At 28.4% G+C, this 19,982-nt stretch overlaps 8 protein-coding genes across 9 annotated transcripts; 5 read left to right on the forward strand and 3 right to left on the reverse strand.

Annotated features, from left to right (window-relative positions):
- Positions 1–121: 121 nt before the first annotated feature.
- LOC142597345 (zinc finger HIT domain-containing protein 1) lies at positions 122–791 on the forward strand. The gene has a single exon (XM_075728733.1). The coding sequence runs from the start codon at positions 122–124 to the stop codon at positions 680–682; it is 561 nt and encodes a 186-aa protein (XP_075584848.1). The 3' UTR covers positions 683–791.
- Positions 792–846: 55 nt separating this feature from the next.
- On the forward strand, positions 847–1,858 carry LOC124498327 (adenosine 5'-monophosphoramidase HINT3). Its single transcript, XM_075728734.1, is given in 5 exon segments — positions 847–978; positions 1,046–1,186; positions 1,231–1,304; positions 1,361–1,487; positions 1,565–1,858. Coding segments are annotated over 5 exon segments (456 nt in total). The 5' UTR covers positions 847–900; the 3' UTR covers positions 1,601–1,858.
- Positions 1,859–1,966: 108 nt separating this feature from the next.
- On the forward strand, positions 1,967–3,672 carry LOC124498316 (heparan sulfate glucosamine 3-O-sulfotransferase 5). The gene is given in 3 exon segments (XM_047062061.2): positions 1,967–2,954; positions 3,027–3,095; positions 3,097–3,672. Coding segments are annotated over 3 exon segments (1,140 nt in total). The 5' UTR covers positions 1,967–2,132; the 3' UTR covers positions 3,346–3,672.
- On the reverse strand, positions 3,482–10,249 carry LOC124498269 (uncharacterized). The gene is made up of 9 exons (XM_047062007.2): positions 8,167–10,249; positions 7,570–7,639; positions 7,309–7,380; positions 6,876–7,169; positions 6,779–6,793; positions 6,485–6,702; positions 5,942–6,359; positions 5,333–5,841; positions 3,482–5,216 (listed from the first exon to the last, which is right to left on the reverse strand). Exons 1-9 carry the CDS (start codon positions 8,284–8,286, stop codon positions 4,650–4,652), a joined length of 2,283 nt encoding a protein of 760 aa, XP_046917963.2. The 5' UTR covers positions 8,287–10,249; the 3' UTR covers positions 3,482–4,649.
- A 2,174-nt stretch (positions 10,250–12,423) lies between these two features.
- Positions 12,424–14,536, reverse strand: Nab2 (Nuclear polyadenosine RNA-binding 2). Of its 2 annotated transcripts, none has more exons than XM_075728736.1 (6): positions 14,273–14,536; positions 14,167–14,218; positions 13,384–14,100; positions 13,105–13,309; positions 12,812–13,028; positions 12,424–12,750 (listed from the first exon to the last, which is right to left on the reverse strand). In XM_075728736.1, the coding sequence occupies exons 1-6, from the start codon at positions 14,306–14,308 to the stop codon at positions 12,550–12,552; spliced, it is 1,428 nt and encodes a 475-aa protein (XP_075584851.1). In that variant the 5' UTR covers positions 14,309–14,536; the 3' UTR covers positions 12,424–12,549. The 2 variants fall into 2 exon arrangements, with proteins under 2 accessions (XP_075584851.1, XP_046919390.2); XM_047063434.2 differs by having other exon boundaries at positions 13,105–13,312; positions 14,273–14,534.
- Positions 14,537–14,589: 53 nt separating this feature from the next.
- LOC124498673 (uncharacterized) lies at positions 14,590–17,070 on the forward strand. The gene has a single exon (XM_075728735.1). The coding sequence runs from the start codon at positions 14,993–14,995 to the stop codon at positions 16,607–16,609; it is 1,617 nt and encodes a 538-aa protein (XP_075584850.1). The 5' UTR covers positions 14,590–14,992; the 3' UTR covers positions 16,610–17,070.
- A 58-nt stretch (positions 17,071–17,128) lies between these two features.
- Positions 17,129–18,101, forward strand: LOC124499537 (coiled-coil domain-containing protein 124). The gene is made up of 2 exons (XM_047063452.2): positions 17,129–17,793; positions 17,855–18,101. Exons 1-2 carry the CDS (start codon positions 17,333–17,335, stop codon positions 18,045–18,047), a joined length of 654 nt encoding a protein of 217 aa, XP_046919408.1. The 5' UTR covers positions 17,129–17,332; the 3' UTR covers positions 18,048–18,101.
- LOC124499526 (dystrobrevin alpha) lies at positions 18,053–19,982 on the reverse strand. The gene is made up of 4 exons (XM_047063443.2): positions 19,790–19,982; positions 19,642–19,719; positions 19,360–19,579; positions 18,053–19,286 (listed from the first exon to the last, which is right to left on the reverse strand). Exons 1-4 carry the CDS (start codon positions 19,980–19,982, stop codon positions 18,092–18,094), a joined length of 1,686 nt encoding a protein of 561 aa, XP_046919399.2. The 3' UTR covers positions 18,053–18,091.

Consider the following 19,982-nt stretch of genomic DNA (forward strand, 5'->3'; position numbering starts at 1 on the left):
GCAAGATCTCGATGCCACTCATTTGTTGATCACTGCCGAAATATTGACTGTGTTGAAAAATCGAATTGATGATTTGATGGATCATTTTTCGTTTGTTGAAACTAATTAATTTTTATTAAAAATGTATAAAAATAGCGGCAAATCATCATCCAGAATTTCTATTACTCGTAAACAATATAGAATTCTGGATGAAAGTACTAGAAATCGAAGAAACCGGCAACATATTGAACAATTAGAACGAGATAATTTTCATGAAGATCCACATAGTAATTTGGTGATGCATAAAAAAGCACCCAAATTCGAAGATCCTACCGCACTCAATAATAATAGTAGTACAAATATCACTCCCAGACGTGTGAATGCTTACCGATCACGAATATTCACATTAAGCACATTGATCGAAGAAAATTCACGACTTTCAACGCCAAATTATTTATCGATCGCTACACGTTCGCTGAATAATTATCCGAAAAGAAAACACAATTCAAATGATGATAAACGACAATCACAATTATCTAGCACATATTTTCCGCATATTGAAATTCCTTCGATCAAACGGCATTTTTGTAGTGTATGTGGTTTTAAAAGTAGCTACACTTGTATCATATGCGGTTTCCGTTATTGTTCATCGCATTGTTTGCAGTTACATGTCGAAACACGTTGTCTTAAATGGACTGGATGAATAATGATAATATTTTATAATCTAATCTAATATTTGTATAAAAATCTTAATTCTATATTTTCTTTGTTTTTAAATAATAAAAAATAAATAAATAACTATAATTTTGTCATAATTTTTTTTCCTGGGAAATGTATCGTATCGTTTATCATGGATAGACACACACACACACACGAGTTCAATTAGACTCATATTTGTTTTGGATTTTATTCACACAACCGATGGCAAAATTGATTTCGAAAAAATCAATAAAAATGTGCATTTTTTGTGGACACGAAAATTTGTCAATACTATCACAGGTGAGTGTCATTATTTTCGATTAATCAATTTTTATCCTGTCATCATCAATTTTATTTTGTCTATTAGAATGATCAATTTATGTTAATCAAAGATATCAAACCGGCAACAGCTCATCATTATTTGGTCATACCAAAAGAACATTATTCCAATATTAAATATTTGAATCGTCAACAAATACCAATGAGTAATTATCTTATCTAATGAAAAGTGTAACCAAAAAAAAATTCCATATTTCTTATTTATCATTATAGTTGAAGGATATGAAACAAATGGGCTTAGATTTCATGGAAAAAAATGTTCCAGAATTCGATAGAAATAATTTACGGTATATTCATTTACAACAATATTTTTACATTCAATAATTGTATATATTTCTTATAGATTAGGATTCCATTGGGCACCATTCAATTCAATCGACCATATTCATCTTCATCTTCTTTATCCATATGAACAAATGAATTGGTTACAAAATTTAATATTTAGACCGAATTCCTATTGGTTTATTGAAGTATGTTTTTTTTTTTTTTTGATTAATAATGAATAATCATCATCATCGTTAATAATTCTACATATATTTATATATAGGTTGATGAAGGAATAAAATATTTACAAAGCAGATAATATAATGGGAGAAAAAAAATCGCCATATTCTCTTGTGATTCACAATTTTGCGCGCATGTTTTTCGATCTAGTTGGAAAAAATGTTATATTGAATGAAATCATTATTGATTCTCTGGATCATATCATCGCCATGACTCAATTCTTATTCATTACTAGCCGTTAGAATTTTTTTTTTTTGGGTTAGGTCGTGTTTATATATTATTATTATTAGCCGAATGTTTTGAATAATAAAAAAAAATTAAAATTTTGAAAACAAAATTGAAAATGTTATATTCTTGATTTTGTAATTTTCTTTCTTTTTTTTTTAAAAAAAAATCCTACAATGGTTGTGAATCTTTTTTGGTTGTGATTTCTTTTCTAAATGATCATCAAAATTAAAATTATAACAAAAAAAGTCTTATACTCGAATGGTTGTGATTTTTTTATTCTTCATTCATTCATTCATCATTCAAATCAATTAATTTGTTCAATTCAAAAATTCATTCAAATTTATGCAAACAAATAATGATGATGGATTTGTGGCCACAACAAAATGAAATGGTACATCCAAAATTATAATAATAAACAAAAACATGATCAACATGTCGATAGTCTTTTATCTACTATCGATGAACAAGCTATAATCTCTCGATTAATATCCGGTACAAATAAAAATCATCATCATGAATCATTAATCAATAAAAAAATAAGAAAAAATCATTATAATTATCATAATCGAAAGGAAAAACGTTTCTTCACTAGTCTCTGTATTGTTACATTCATATTGATACTTTTAATATTGATTTTGAGTAATAATTTCAATGTGATTTTACATCATCATAAATTCATATGGCACAATCGAAGATGTAATGAAAATAATGAAACCGAAATGATTCATAAAGAAAGCCAAAAAGTGCTTCCACATTGTATAATCGTTGGTGTTCGTAAATGTGGCACTAGAGCTTTATTAGAGTTTCTTGATATTCATCCACTAATCACCAAAGTGGTAAATGAGATACATTTTTTCGATGATGAAAAACGTTTCAATCTAGGTTTAGAATGGTATCGGCAACAGATGCCCGTTACTAATCAATCGAATATTGTGATTGAAAAAACTCCAGCTTATTTTGTTACCGAATCTGTTCCGGAACGGATATATGCTATGAATGCATCTATTAAAATCATTTTGATCGTCAGAGATCCTGTCACACGATTGATTTCTGATTACGCTCAACTAGCCAGTAATAAAGCGAAAAAAGTTCGACATGTAGAAACATTCGAAGAAGCTGTCCTTTATCCTAATGGTAAAGTAAATTCCAGTTACAAAGGAATTAGAATCAGCATGTATGCTGTTTACTTTTCGCGATGGATTAAGGTTTGATTTGATTATTTTTTTTTCTCCTGATAACTCTCTATTATTCATTTTGATTCAATTTTTAATATCTAGCTTTTCTCCAAGAATCAAATACATGTAGTGGATGGCGATCAATTTGTTTATGATCCATTGGCAGAACTGAAAAAAAATCGAAACATTTCTTGGCTTACCACATTTAATGCGACATGAGGATTTTATCTATAATGTTACCAAAGGATTTTATTGTATACGAATGGATAATAATATGGAAAAATGTCTCAACAAAAACAAAGGTCGTCGACATCCAGACATAAATCCAGTTATAATTAAACGTTTACGGAAATTCTATGAACCATATAATAAATTTTTCTTCAGTTTGGTAGGAAGACGTTTTTATTGGCCAAATCGATGAAAACATGCTCTTCATTCATCATCTTATTCTCAATGCGATTTTCTATGGTTGTGAAATTGTGCTTTATATAAAAAAAAACAAAATTTATTTCGTCGAAATCAATTTGAACAAAAAAAAAAACAAAATCATCATTTCATTTTTTTTTGCCATTTTCTTTTTATTTTATCATTTCGAGATTGATGAAATGGGGGGAAATGTTTACTAAAATGAATTCTTAAAAATTCAATGTTTTTTTTCTAATTATTATTATTATATCGAATCATTAATCATTCTTTATGTTATAAATTAATAAATAAGTATAGTAGAGCAGTTTGATGATTGTGACAACAACAACAACAACGACAAGGATTTTGAGTCAAGCATTTATATCGATTTGGGATTTGAGGAAAAAAAAAATTTTCTTTTTGTTTTAAGCAAAGAGCAAAAAAAAAATTGGAGCAATTATTTGGAGGGAAATATAGTAATATATATTCAATACAGATGGAAACCAATCGCATACTTGATTTGAGACACAGTCTGTTTTTGTTGTGTTTTGGTAAAAATTAAAAAAAAATGACATAGATTGGTATCAGTTTGTAAATTTGACAATTGAAGAGGATAATTTTTATATATATAGATAGAATAGATATAAAAACAATAATAATAATAATAATAACAGAAAAAAAATTTGTAAATTTGACATAGAAAAAAAAGAAGAAAAAAGATTCAATGATGAATGAAGTTTGAGCATAATCGATATACAATCGAACGATAATAAATTCAATTTTTTTTTCTTGAGAATAATAAATGATGAATCGAATGAACAATCAATAAAACCAACAAATGAACAATATATAGGTTTCAAAATGATAAACAACAAATTAAAAATGGTGGTTGTAAAATCATTTGTATATTATATAGACAAAGGAAAAATTAATATTGAAAAAAAAGTCAAAATCGACAAGAAAGACTGAAGAAAATGAATGAATGATTGAATGAATGAAGAATGAAAAGAAAAAAAATCAAACATTCTTTATATATATAATCGTGGGATTAAGTGGTATAAGAAAAAAAATAGGTAAAATGGGTAAAGTTAAGTGATTTTAAAATCTTAAAAGTAAACTTTGCTTGAATCAAGAGAGAAAACAAAACAAAAAACTTTTGTATAATCAAGTAAATATTATGATGTTTTGATGTAAAATTAAATTAGACGATATTAAGACTAGTTTCATCGGAAATTTCATAAACAATATCCGATTATCATGATGATGGTGATTATGCATGAATGTTCGTTCACTTTGCGAATTATTATGGATTATTAACGATTAGGCAGTATAGTTATTTAGTGAACGAATAAAAATGTCTTGAGGAACTGATCGTCGACGCTGGTTACCACCACCACGTTGTTTATTAGTAGTCAATAAATATTGATGACAAGTGTTGGCTGCTGTTACCGTTGCTTGGCCATGATTATTGCCGCCAGATATGTCAAATAAACTTGATCGACATGAATGATGCTGCCCAAAGTAACATGATTCCGGTTGATGATGGAACACTCTATTGTTCCTGTTTCTATTGCTTTTGCCTTTGGCATAGTTAATACATGTAGCCGTATTAAACCTGGTTGTCATTGCCGCTGTCATATTACTAATATTTGTTGGCTGCTGTTGTAGACTAGTTTTGAAATGTATATTTCCTTTTGGTATCTTGACATTAGGAAATGATGAACGTCTTTTGACAATATTATTATTATTATTATTATTATTATTTTTGGCTTTCAATGAATTACAAAGCAACAATAAGGCAGTTCCTTTGGCCGTATTCAATTCATTTCTTCGAATCATGTCAATACAACCAGGTGCCGAACCACGTCGATAGAATCCGCTCTGGGGCTGTAAAAAAAATAATGATAATCATAATTAATAATTTTTTCTTCTAAAATATTGTCTTGAAGAAAGAAATCAGAAAAGAATTCCAAAATCATTAAAATGAAACAATAGAAATTTACCTTTTCATAACAAAAATTTGGCAATATCAATGCCGGTGTAGAAAGTATTGCTCCACAATTGAATTCCGAAATAAAATCATCTTCTTCATCATCGAAATCAACATCATCATTTAATTTGACTTTTTCTTCACTATTTGTCGTCGTCATAATTATTTCTTTCGATGATGGAGGTGTTCCACAGCCATTGATACATTCAGGCTTTGAAGATTTTTCCACTGTTTGGCTAGCTTTTAATTTAGTCAATGTATTTTCAAATAATGTAATCGATGAAAGATTGAGTGGAGATAATTTATTGTATGATTTACAACGAATAGTGGATTCAATTTCAAATTTATCCGATAAAGAAATCAATGAATGACTATGTTTAATTCTTGATTGTTTTACATTCTCCATATTTTTCCACATATATTCATTGAAATTTAAATTATTGATTAATTGACGTGTAAGTTTTGAATCAAGAAATACATTCCATAGCTCGAACAAAGGCCTGACAATGTTTTTGAAAAAATCTGAATATAAAATAATAAAAGAATCATCAAATTTTGTACACATTAGATTCACCTATCAATTATATTATATGTTCTTTTTATTTCACTTTTTTTTATATACCTGTCTGAGTTTTTGAGATTGTCGTTGAATTCCTATCACACATGGGAGTGACTGGCAGTCCAAGTAATTTTTCAAAATCGCCTTGTCTATAAAATTCATTACAAATCTGTTCACTCCAACGTTGACTAATTTTCCATGGACGGCATGGATTACCAAGATCAGCACATTTAAGAGCAATTTGTAAAATGAAATATTTATGCTCTTTTTTCTCCATTGAAAATGCGTTGCCAAGTTTAATATAATTGTTAAATTGATGAATGAATTCACTTTGTCGACTAATGTCGGTGGCTAAAATTAGATTTTTCAATAAAAATTTTATCTCTTTCCATTGTTTTTCATTAAAATGATCGAATATATGTGATTCGTAAAAACATGACAATGCAAAACGCCAATGATGACTTTCCAAGACGGACAGGTTCTAAAAATAATAAAGTGGATACAAACAAAAAATAATAGAGATAATATAGACAAACAAGCATATTTAAAGTTTATAATAATAAAAATAAGGAAGTAAGATGGCATCTATCTATCATTTATGTTTACATTATGCATAGTTGTCAGATGGCTATTTGTTGCAATTAAAAATTGTTGATTAACACCAGGATGGTCTAGATCATGTGATACGGCTGCCAATAACGAACACATTGCTTCCATAGGTGTCAAATATTGTTTAAGTTTTGACTCTTGCAGGAAACAATGCATCGCTTGGGTAACATCAGCTGCATGTACCGAATTATGATAAGGATTCGTATCATGATAACCTAGCAGGGGGTTTAGTTGGAAAAAAAATTTTATTATATTCTTCCTGTTCATTAATATAAAGTTAATAATGCTTACCCTTTTCAAGATAATCTAAAAATTATAATTTAAAAAAAAGTGAATAAAATTATGATATATAAATACTTTAATATTGTAAAACACATTTAATACTTACTGAAACATCGTAAAACATTAATCAAATCAAGATTAAATATTTCGATGAAACGATATTCTTTGAAAAAATACAACAATAGACTAGATAGTGAATGACCGCTAGTCAATACATCGAATGAAAATGTATTGAAACTCCATTGATAAGAATATTTCAAATAACGTTGTGTGATACCATAATAGTATGGATCTAGTAATGGTATCGTTTCAGGATGTATACTTTGTTGAAGACTTTTTCGTCTTCGTAATGCCAATAATAGGTATACACTTCGACGATCGAGCTCATCCGATTGGCTTCCTAAAAATAGCAATTTTGAATTAATAATTATTAATTATATAATATATATATGGATGCATGAATAAGTGCAATTATGTGTTTGTCAACAATTTTTTTTTGTTTTGTTAATAATTATAGTCATCATTTTTATGATAATTACTTTCTTTCGATGATGCAAGCAATGCATTATTATTATCAACCAGAATACTTTGTTGAGCAGCATTTTGAGATTCTAAGTTCGAATGTTGTTGTTGTTGTTGTTGTAATTGTTGTTATTGATCATGACGATATGCAATAACATGACAATGTTAATTTCATACCAATATAGGATACAAATAACGTTAATGAATATGACAGAAAAAAAATCATTGAATGAATGAATGAATAAATGAATGAAAAAAAAAAATTATCCAAAACAAACCTATGGCCCATGTAAAACATAATGTTTGGTCATCCTGAGAAGTGACGTTGATGATCGTCGATTCCACTCGCTAAGGAAACATAACAAATACAAAGTATAATGAAATGATGACAATGTAACCAAAATGAAAATGATGATGATGATGATGATGATAATAATTCAAGAAAATTATTTGGAACATGGAAAAGAAAGAGAATGAAATGAAAAATTAATAAATGAATAGGATTTTTTGGGCCATACAAATTCAAGTGAATTATTTACATTTATAATAAATTGGAATGAATGAAAATATTATACACACTATACTATACTATTATATATTGTGTTAGATAATGAATGTATGGAATAATCAAAACCATATTATTTGTTTAATTGAATAATGATGAAAATCATTCCTTTTTCTTATTATCATCCTAATTATTCATTAATATAATGGACATCTAACCACATCATCATATAGCTAATAATAATAATTTACATTTTCAAACAACAAATCATATATAATGATGATGGTACATAATAAATCTTATCTTATCATTAACATTTATCAGGAACGAAAAAACTACAAATAAAAAAGATTTATTGCTTATCATTTACCGTATTATGTCCAAAATGTTGAACCAAAGTCCATTCACAAGGACTGAATTTATTGTTGTCATTTTCGAGTGAATGTCGTCGGGTTTGATTGAAACGCATACAAGTACTATATGGTATCATAATAGCAGAACACTTTTTACACTGATGGTTTCTCAGTGATGATGATGATGATGATGATGATGATGATGATGATGATGATGGATGATAATGATGATGGATGATAATTTTTTTCTTTTATAAAATTTTTTAAGTCATATGTCGATTTGTATCAAATTGATAAATGATGATTGAATGTAAAATATATATTAGATGTATTACACAATAATCAAATGGTCGATGATTGTATTATCAATTATATCTTTGTTTATAATGATAATTTTTTTTTATAATCAATATTCATACATTGATTAAATTATTTCCTTCAAATACACGTGTTAAATTAGAGATTTATTTAATTTATAAATATATATAATCATAATGACAATACTATACAAAACAATGGTCGATAAAGACGACAAATACGACGAAAACAAACAAACGAACGGATGTATGATTAAAAAAAAAATTATTATTATTATGATGATGTTGATGGCCAAAACCAAATCAATTCATTTATTACAAACAACACATGAACACATTAACAAATTTAATGATTATCAATCAAACAAAAAAAAATATTGTCATGAAAAAAATGAAAACAAATGTTATTTTCAATTTTTTGTTTTATTTTTTGTTTTTGATTGATAAAAACCATTTATATTAAAACAACATACATACATACATTATTATGTTGAAACAAAAAGTAAATGAAAAATTTCATTCATCCACGATAAATGGATGGATGAATGGATGGATTTGATTGATGTTGTTGATGATGATGAAGATCGAACCAAACGCATACACACAATGCACACACACATGCCAAACAAAAAAAAAAACAAGTCTTGTGGTTCAAAATATGTATAAAAGTTATGTTTTTTGTTGTTGTTGTTGTTGTTTTTTCGTTCGTTCGTTCGTTTATTTCATATATATCATTATCAATTACCATTGGTCAGAAGAAGAAAAAAAAATAAAAGAATTAAAGATGATGATGATAATGATGATAATACCTTCTCACATGTGTGTATTTTGAATGTGTATATTTGAGCAAAATGTTTTTTTTTCAATATATTCCAGTGACGTATATATATAAAACAATGATTCGTTGATGTTTTGTTTCATGTTCTCTCTTCAAAAAATATTAAACAAACACACACACACATACACACCTTTTAATATTTAATTTTTGTTTTTTTATTAAATGAATGGATTAATTGATGTGTACATGTACATATATATAAGATATGAAATGTAATGAAAACTTGATTTATCTTTTTATCGTCATCATCATGATCATCATATTTATACAACGGTGAAATTCTTTACACGTAAAAAAAAGTCAAATATATGTGTGTGTTGTTCACAAATCATATATATATTTTGATGATTTGTGGTTATTAGATTTTGATTGGAATTCTCTTTTTTTTTGTTTTTGTTAATTGCTTTATATCCTGATGATGACGATAATCAATTCGAATCGAATTTCATTAAAAAAAAACACACACACACATACAGGAGAAAGAGGTAAAAATTTGATGAGCGAAATGGTAAAATTTTGAATAAAAATAGTGTATAAACAAATAAATAGAGCAAATGGAGAGAAGAAAAAAAAATTTGTAAAAGAAAACCAGCAACAACAACAAAAAAAATTCAATCTCAAAAATTTAATTCCAAAAGAGCAGGTATGATGTAAACATCATCAGATAGAATTGAAAATTGATGCCAAAAAAAAAAAAAAATATATACACAACACGATATCATGGGATCATGGAGCACACACAAAACACCAACAACCAGAAAAAAACCTTTAAATGTGAATCTATTCGATTCGATAGACACGAACAGATTTGAGTGAGAAAAGAAAAAAATTTTGTACAATTTCTTTCTTTTTATTTTTTGAAATAAGGCGACAAGTCAAAAAGTCGATGAAATGTGAGTGAACTCGAACTGGAGAAAAAAAAAGAGCTTGAGCTATATCCAGAGAAACATAGGAAAACAAAAAAAAGGATACAAGGATAGGGATACCATACACATACACACACACATGCATCCATAGAAGGAAAATAGAGTGGGAGAGAGAGTGGAATACCCTGTGTGTGTGTTTGGTGATGTTGATGGAAAAAAAATTATCATCATCATCATCATTATTATTATTATTATTATTATTATTATATACCGTTAGATCGGGTTGATGAGGAGAACCTAATCTATTTTACCGAATTTTTTACATCACGCCCATTATATTATACATGTGCATTCGTTATTTTTATTCGAACATTATATATCTGTGTGTGTGTGTGTGTTTGGGTATACATTGATCTAGTTTTTTTTCCATCCTGCTAACCCACTCTTTCAAATTTTTCTTGTATATTTATTATTATTATTATTATTATTTGAGCATCATCATTCTACAGTATCATTTCTCCATATATCTTGGCAATATCGATAAAAACAATCAAAATCTATTAAACTTCCGTTCGAATCTCTGTTCTCTGTAATGTAAATTTTGATTTATATGTTGGTATGCGTGTATGTGTGTGTGTGTGCGTGTGGAAGAATGTCTGTATTTCCGGGTAATATATGATAAAATAAAAATCTAACGGCAATGACTTCAATTCTATCCATTGACAATTCTATAGACGCATGACAATTTTTTTTTTCTATCTAGGTTGAATATACTTTTACTTATACACAAATAATATATACAAAAAGCGTCCTAAAAATGTGTTATCCACTTTCTTTACTATTATTTATTGTTTATTTTTCTTTATTTTTTTTTGTTGGCCAAATATTCAGTTCAAAGAAATAAGGCGAATAGTTTGGCCAATTCTATAGTTTCTGACAATGCGCTCAATTGCTTGATTCTATGAATCCGAATGTATGAACAGAATAAACGGTCCGGAACCAACGATCATGGACTATGATGATGACGATGACTATGATGAACAAATCTGTTTTTTTCTCTTGTATTTCCCTGTCGGACAAATAACTCGGAATTCCTTCAATAGTTCGTAATCGTCTTTAGTCCGTTATTTGGATGGCCTGTCCCTGACTAATAAAAAAAAATGTAACACCACCACCACTATACTAGCTGACATCGATGATGACAAAAAATGAATGGATCATAAACCTTGGACCGCCGAAGTAAACGAACGAATGTATACAATTATACGATCCAAATCATATATGACGTCGTCCATAACCCACGCGATTCTTGTTTCTTGGTCATGGAACTACGTCATCATGACATGGTTTGCACATGGATAATGAACGATATACATACATGCCGACAAAAAAGATTTCATCGATTCTTTGCTTGATTTTATGATCATTATATTTTTTTTTTTTTGTAGTTCACATACACATACACACCCACATTCAATATATAATATATAGAGTAGTCATATGAATCAGTGTATGTCATGGATTCTGTCCAATGCTATTCTATACACAAAAAAAGAACTATGAAAAGAGAGGTAGAAAGAATTTTTTTTTATTCATTGACCTCATTTGATCATTCAGGGATGAATGTGAAAGAGAGAGAAAAAGGAACAAATATTAGTGATGATGACGGTGTTGTTGGTAAATTATGATTAGTATAAGTAACGACCGATAGCGATGATGACGATCACGCTGATGATGATGATGATGAAGAAGAAGAAAAAAAATGAACAAATTCGAAAAAAAGGTCGATGATAGACATTAATGTAAAAAAAAAATTTGGAATAATCCTGTCTATAGTCTGTCAAAATAGAAATAATAATAATTCATTCATACATAATATCCGAATTCGAACGTTAATGAATGGAGCTTAATGAATTCAATTTTTTTTTCTCTATTCCACAATTTTTCTTTCGCCCAGTTTCTTTTTCTAATCTGGGCGTTTTCTTCTCACTATTTTCATTATATTCAAAAAAAAAAAATGTCGAATAAATTTTTCTAAATCTATAATGGAAAAAAAAGAAATTTTTGTTGTCACATTGAATCGTGAAGTGTGTTGAGTAATTAACGAGTGAAAAAAAAATTGGAACATCAAAAGAAAAAATTTAGTGAGAATAAATGTAATAACAAACAAAAAAATCAAAACAAAATCAAAAGCAAAACAAAAAAATGTTCATTTTGCTCCAATTTTTTTTTACTTGCAATTTACAACAATAATTAGGTGAAAATTAAAATTAGGATTTAATTTTATTTCATCATCATTATGAAATATAATATAGACACAGAATATGTTCATATTATATGTAGAAAAATAGATTTTTTTTTCTTTTTTTCTAAAAATAATCAACATCCAAATGGTCGGCTTGAAATTTCAATTTGTTTTCTTTGTCTTTGTTTATTTGTAAGTATATTACTGTTATTGTCATTTCTGCCATTCGATGAAGACCATTTGAATTGTGATGGGTGAGGTATATGATTCTGATGATCAGGATGAACATATGAACAATTGAATGTTTTACAAGCTGATCCATAATGGCAAACAATCTGATAATTAAATTTATTAAATATAACTTTTTCACATTCAATGAGATAGTATGTATGTTACCTTTGGATGAATAAATTCACAATTTGGATTTGCACATTTTGGAAAATATTTACATGTAACATTATTATTATTCGGGTTCATCATCAATTGGCAGCGTTTAATGTTAGCTGTAAACGTATGGAAAAATGGGCAATCTTTCCGAGAACAAACGGAATCATATTTGCATATCGGATGTATGTAAAGACATTTGTCACCAAAACGACATTGAGGAAACATACTTGAAAGTAAAAAAAAAGTCATTTGATTCATGATTATTGTTCAAATCAAATTAGAATAATTTATAATAGCCTTACTTGCATTTGATGAATGGATGATGGTAATCACATTTATTACCATTCATACAGGATGGCCAATACCGACAACGTTCGAATTTATTCGAACCAATATCTGCAACGGAAAATTTTTCTTTTTTGTTCATTGATAATTGATCGATATTCGGAAGATCTTCATTCATAAGTTCAGGATCAAGTTCTTCATCCATCAAAAAGAGATCATCATCTACTGTTTTTGTGATGGGAAAAAAAATTGTTAGAATGTTTAAATGAAATTCCATACTGATTCATTCTTCTTACCTTTGAACATATTTTTCACACCATCTAATGTTACAAAGAATTTTGTCTGCATTTCTTTATTGTTATCAATGAGGGTTGGCTTTGTAACAACAGTTTCATATGAAATGGATTTTTTATTTTCTTTCAATATTGAATCATCAATTTCATCTTCCGAAATTGAACGTTGTTCCTTGTTATTGGGTGGATATTTTTCCGAATTACTTTTGATGATATTATTAGACACAGCACGTTTACGTAATGCGGGACGAGATTTTTGATTCTCATTCTCATCATTCTCTTGGTTTTCTTCATTGTTAACAAGATTGACAACAGCAGATTTTAATTTTTTCTTCGGTATTCGTTTCGATGCTTCATCAGCATCTATTTTATTAGCTATTTTCCTTTTATTCGTTTCACTTTTCACGTTCGCTTTCTTGCTATCCATTTCACTTGATTTATGATCATTTTCTTTCGATTCATTCTTATCTTCTTTGTTTCCTTTTTTGCCCAATTCTTTGTTACTATTTTTACTCTTTGAATCCCTTTTTTTCTGTTTATCAATATTCAGATCAATACTAGAATCATGATTCGATTGTTTTAACTTTGATAGATGTTCAAATAACCAGTTGACAAAATCATCGGAAATTTTTCCCAAAAACAAGGCAAGATTATGCTTCATTTCATATTTGTTTTTTTGGTTGATCACCATAACGATGATATAATCAATCAATGAACTCCCTACACGTGGAACAATAACAAAATTAGAAAGGAAAACAAACATAAAAATTGAATGGAAAAATTTACCCAATTCAGTATTGTCCGGATCAAGTTCCTTGAGTTTTGCAGTAACGCTGGCCTGTATTTGAAAACGAATGATAAGACAGTGAATAATAATACAATTTTTTCTTACTTTTAATTCATCAATAATTTCACTGCTGGCTTCCATAGTGTTTTTTCTTGTATTTTCGGTAATCGAAGCGACTTTATAAAGAGTTAAATTAATATATAAAAAATCGAAAGTTTTATTTATTTATTTTGTCCAATAGAAAATTCAATTGTTCCAACGGGGATTAAATGTGCGTTTTGCAATTTTTTTTTACTTCATAAAACCATAAATGAAAAAATTTCAGCCTTAGTCTCACTCGAATCTTCTCAAGGATGGAAAAAAAACATCGATTGTTTTATATTTCGCTCAAATAATCGATGTATAAAAATTTTTTCCATTAATCGACGATAGATGTCATTGTAAAGTTATTTTGTGAGCCAATTTTAGTTGTGACGTTATTATGAAATTGTTCCACTAAAATCATCTTGTGGATATTTATGTACGAAAAAAAAATTAGCATTTTAACTGTAAACATCAACAGTTATAACGACCATCCCAATAATTTATGTTTCAATTTTCGAAAAGTAATTCGAATTTCTTCAATAAATCATGTTTAAAAAAATAATCAAAATAATATTCATGATGATTAAATCTGGTTATATTCACTCGAGATGATTATATACTTTGTCGCGAATATGTTGTTCTCAAGGAATTCTTATCGATCCGATTTTGATTCTATCGTCACTGAGAATCGATCGAATTAAATCAAGTGAAAATTAAAATTCTAAATATCGATTAATTACGATGATTACAATCGAAATTGGCAGCTATTTTTGGACGTTGGTTGTGTATACATCTTCATTGTTAATATCGTTGATATTTATCATAATTTGTTGTGTTTGTAATCCTAAATCAAAACGTTTCAATAAACATAAAAGTTTCATCTTATCACATGAATTTCTTGCTGAAAATGATGACCAAATAGTTGATCAAAATGGTCGAAATAATCAGGATTTGACATCTACAACTCGTGTAATCACTAATCAAGATGATATGATAAGCATAGTGAAACATATATCATTAAATCGCGCCTTACCAGACATTCCACAGACAACTAAATCGGATAACGATCACATACAGCCATCAGTTCTGTCAGCTAATTCTTCCGTCATTGAAATCAATGCTGATGCTGATCCAGTTTATACATCAGCAGATAATAATAATATCACCATTGATAATAAAAATGAAGATAATATTCAAAATCATGCTTACGCACGTATTCGAAATCTGATAACCGATTCTTCAACAGAAAATGATACCGATGATTATTCCGATCCGAGTGTAATTGTACAGAATGCCAATCCATATCCATCACCTAATCATTCCCATCAACATCATCATCAGTTAGTTGATCCTGATAATGATAGTTATGAGCATCCTATTTCACCATCCGAACGAATGATTAGGTCTGAAAATGTTGTTGTTGAATCTGTTGTTGAAATGTTGAATAATCAAATCGAACCGAAACGGGAAATTTCATACAATACCATTTCTGTTCGAGAACCATTAGCTAAAGTATTGGCTGAAAGAGAAAATAATAATAATGTTGAACATCACTATAATGAAGTTGAAGATGATTCAGAGAGATTGTCATCATTCTATGAAGAAATCAATGGAGGTGGTTCAGCTACTTATTCAAAAATTAGTGAACCACCATTAATATCAGCATCATCGATTGCTCAAAATAATTGTCAGCCTTCAACGTCATCATCATATCATCAACAACAGACACAACAAAAACCTAACGAAATTAGCATGATGATCAATGATTCAGCAAACAATTTGCCTTTATATGCATTTGTCGATAAAAAGAGTAAAAAACTTGGTAATAATGATTTAAATCCTGTTAGTACATCGATAACTGGAGCCGATGTTTTTGACAATCTCTATACAAAAGTAATGAAACCAAAAAAAGAGACATCATCGGCAAATAAATCGTTACAACGGTATTCACCACCACCACCATTACCTCCACCATTGAATAAAGATCAAACAAAAGTTCAACAACGAAATACAATCATATTCATTGGTGCAACATCGACTACCACGATGTCAACACCATCAGCACAAATCACAATAAGTGATGAAAGAGATCCAGGATATGAAACAGTATACAAAGAAATCAATCAAAATATTATTAGTGATGATCATCAGGATCAAATTGATTATGGTTATGAAGCAATTGCCAATGATCCTGCATATGAAATTGTTTCAACAGCAATGGAGAATGGTTATGAAACTATACAGAATAATTATCATAATGATGAATTAATCGATCAAGGTGATGATCAATCGGATCCTAATTATGAAATTATTTCAAATATAAAATCAACGACAACAACACAACAACAGCAACAATGACAAACAATACGACAACAATTATTATCAATACCGGTTCATCATCAGTACCATCCTCATCATCGACATCAATTACAAATATATTCATGAGCAATAATAATAATAATGAAAACAATAATACTAATAATACTCGATCGACATATTCATCGTCAGATGATAATTTTGTTATTATCGAACATTTATGATGATGTATGATGACCGTCATTGTTTCAGTATTCATTTTTTTTTTAATTTATATCATTAACATATCTTTCATCATCGTTATATTTTTGTCCATTTTCAAACCAATCAATTTATATCGACATATATTTTACATTTGACCAAATGTATTTCTGCATCATTTTTTTTTATTGTAATTTAAACATTGTTGTACAGCCACATTTAATGAAATGCATTTGTAGTTTTTTTTTCTCCCACTAAAATATAATTTGATTAAAATAAAAAAGTCAATTTTATTTTTGTTATAATCGGGTAATTTTTTTTTAGGATTTAAAAGTCTTGATGAATACGTACATTGTGGTTGGTCGTACAAAATAATAATATTGTTGACATCAATATTGATTGTTTCGATTATCGTTTTTCCATTCACATCATCAGTATTCGATATAAAATTCTTTAAAAAAAGTTTTTGATTTAATTTTTTTTCCCCATTCATCAATGATGATGTGTTTGTTATTAAATTTTTTTCAAATGAATTATTGAATGAATAACGAGTGAATAAAAAAAATGCCCAAAAAACTCGGTGTAAATACCAAAGCTGTGGAAGCAAAAATTCGTAAAGAATCAGCAAAAAAAGCTAAAGAAGAACAGATTCAAAAACAAAAAGAAGATGAATATTGGCGTGATGATGATAAATTGATTAATCGAAAACTTGAGCGACATCAACAACGTGAATCCAAAAAACATGAACAAGCTCAACGTAAAGCACAGAATCGTGCCGCATATGAAGAAGAAATGAAAAATATTCCAAACACATCGGCCAAGACTAAGGATAATGCGAGTAAAGTGACAAGATCGCAAATACAAATGTTTGTCGATAATAAGAAACAAAAAGAAGCTGATAGTGAATCCAAAGAACGTAATAAAGAACCAACACATCTTGAGGTTCCATTAGAAGAAAATATTAATCGATTACAAATCGAAGGTGATGAAGCCCGAAACATCGATGAAGCCATCACAATTTTAAGGTTTATTATAAATAATAATTTCAACTAGAGATTTCTAATCATGATATTTTTCTTATTATAGTAATAATGAAGCAGAAATTGATCGTCATCCGGAACGACGAATGAAAGCTGCTTGGGCCGCATATGAGGAAAAACATTTGGCTCGCATTAAACAAGAGAATCCTTCGTTGCGATTATCACAACTGAAAGAAATGTTAAGAAAAGAATTCATTAAATCTCCGGAAAATCCAATGAATCAGATAAAGGCAAACTAAAGCAATTTATGATGAGAAATAATAATTTTTAATAAAATTTTATTTCAAAATTTATGACCGGTTGTCGTGTTTGAATCACACATTTTTAGTTCTTTCATCAAATCATCTAATTGAAACATGAGATTTTTTCGTCGATCTTGAAGACAGGTCAAATATGTTTCAAGATCGGTTTTTTTCTGCCGTAGTGATGAAAGTTCAGCAAAAAAATTTTCATCACAATCCTTATTGTTCGAGATGAAATCAGCAACAAAATTTCGATTTTGCTCTTGCGATTTTTTTGATGAGCTTAGTTCCGAAATGTTTAACATTAATTGTCGATTTTTTTGTTCCAATTCTGTGATAATTTTTTCATAGCTTTCACTATCAATACAAGTGAATGTCGTACCATTTTTATTTGATGCTGGTTCATCTCTCAGAATGTTCAGATAATGTTCAATAAGTAAATGTTCGTTTTCAGTTTTGTTTCCATCGATTTGCACTTCTGAATAATTGGAACATAAATCTTCCAGTTTGAATTCATTATTAGCAGTAGGGGCAGTTTTGTTTTTATGATAAACTTGAGGTGAAATGATATTTGACAAATTCAATTTTTTAATAATCAATTTATCATTGTTTTGTAGATTAAAAGCAGATTCATTTTCTTCTGGTTGTTGTTGATGTTTGGGAATAAGTTTGCGAAAAGATCTTCGAAATGATTGACGTAAATGTTTGCGTGTCTTATCAAACAAATATTCTTTACATGGATGGAAATCTGGATCGTGATTTTTTGTGCTCTTACCAGTCCAAAAACAATCTTGACATTGATTATAATTGTGACAGATTTTACATTTATAACGGAAGCCTACCAACGGATTTTTATGGCAAGAATCGCATGTAATATTATGGACAACATTTTCCGAATCAAACAATCGATGATAAACGATTATCCAGGAAATTAAATCATTTTGATTGTCAAAATTTGTCAGGGTTTCAATGAAATGTTTCAAATCAATCAATACGGTAAAATTGAATATGGATTCTTGGACATAGATTTCATCGAAATTGCTATATTCATTTTCAAAATAATTGCAAATATCATTTAAATATTGCATAAATTTGGTAAAACTGAATTCATCAAGAAATCCATTTTCATTAGCCAACAATGTGAAAAAATATTTCAATTTGTTGGAAAGAAGAGATGAACACAATAATGTTAATGCTATTTTGAAGGCCAGAACATTAATATAACCATCGGATGCACTATATATATAGGATAAATCATGATTTGTAATTAATGAAAATATATAATTACAAAGGAAAAAAAATTCATTACTCGTTAAACATTTCCAATAGCCAATTATAGATAAGGACAACTGAATAATCAATATCAACATCTTTTGAAGATGATGATCGACGACTTAAATGATGAAAAATTGAATATAAAATTGAATGAATTTTATCATGTGAAATAACTGCATTAAAATCTGATGAATAGCTATTCAGACCGAATTCACGGAATGCCTCGATTGTATTGTATAGATCGATTAGATAAACTGAAAAATTAAATTAAATTAAGTTTGAATAAATATGATTTTTTTTTTAAATTAACACTTACATTTAGATTCTTTTTGTAAAAATTTTAATTTTAAAGCAATTCTATATGGTTTAAACCGAATGCTATCATAGTTTGCAACTGTTTTCAATGGTGGTAACAATTAATACAATAAATTGTTAATAAATAAATAAATTACTCTATTACTTACTAGTTTTTTTATATCTTTCAACTCGTATTTGAGTGTTTGAATCGTACATTTTTTCTTTTTTTCGTGCACAAAATATGATTATCGTGATTGATGAATCTGAAAAAAAATCTGTAGCAAATAAATGCCGATTTATATATAAATTGATTAGAGCAGCAATATAAATAAAAAAATTCCAAAGATAATAGAGTCTCAT

Source organism: Dermatophagoides farinae, chromosome 2 (genome assembly GCF_024713945.1).
Source record: "Dermatophagoides farinae isolate YC_2012a chromosome 2, ASM2471394v1, whole genome shotgun sequence".
Classification (NCBI taxonomy): domain Eukaryota; kingdom Metazoa; phylum Arthropoda; class Arachnida; order Sarcoptiformes; family Pyroglyphidae; genus Dermatophagoides; species Dermatophagoides farinae.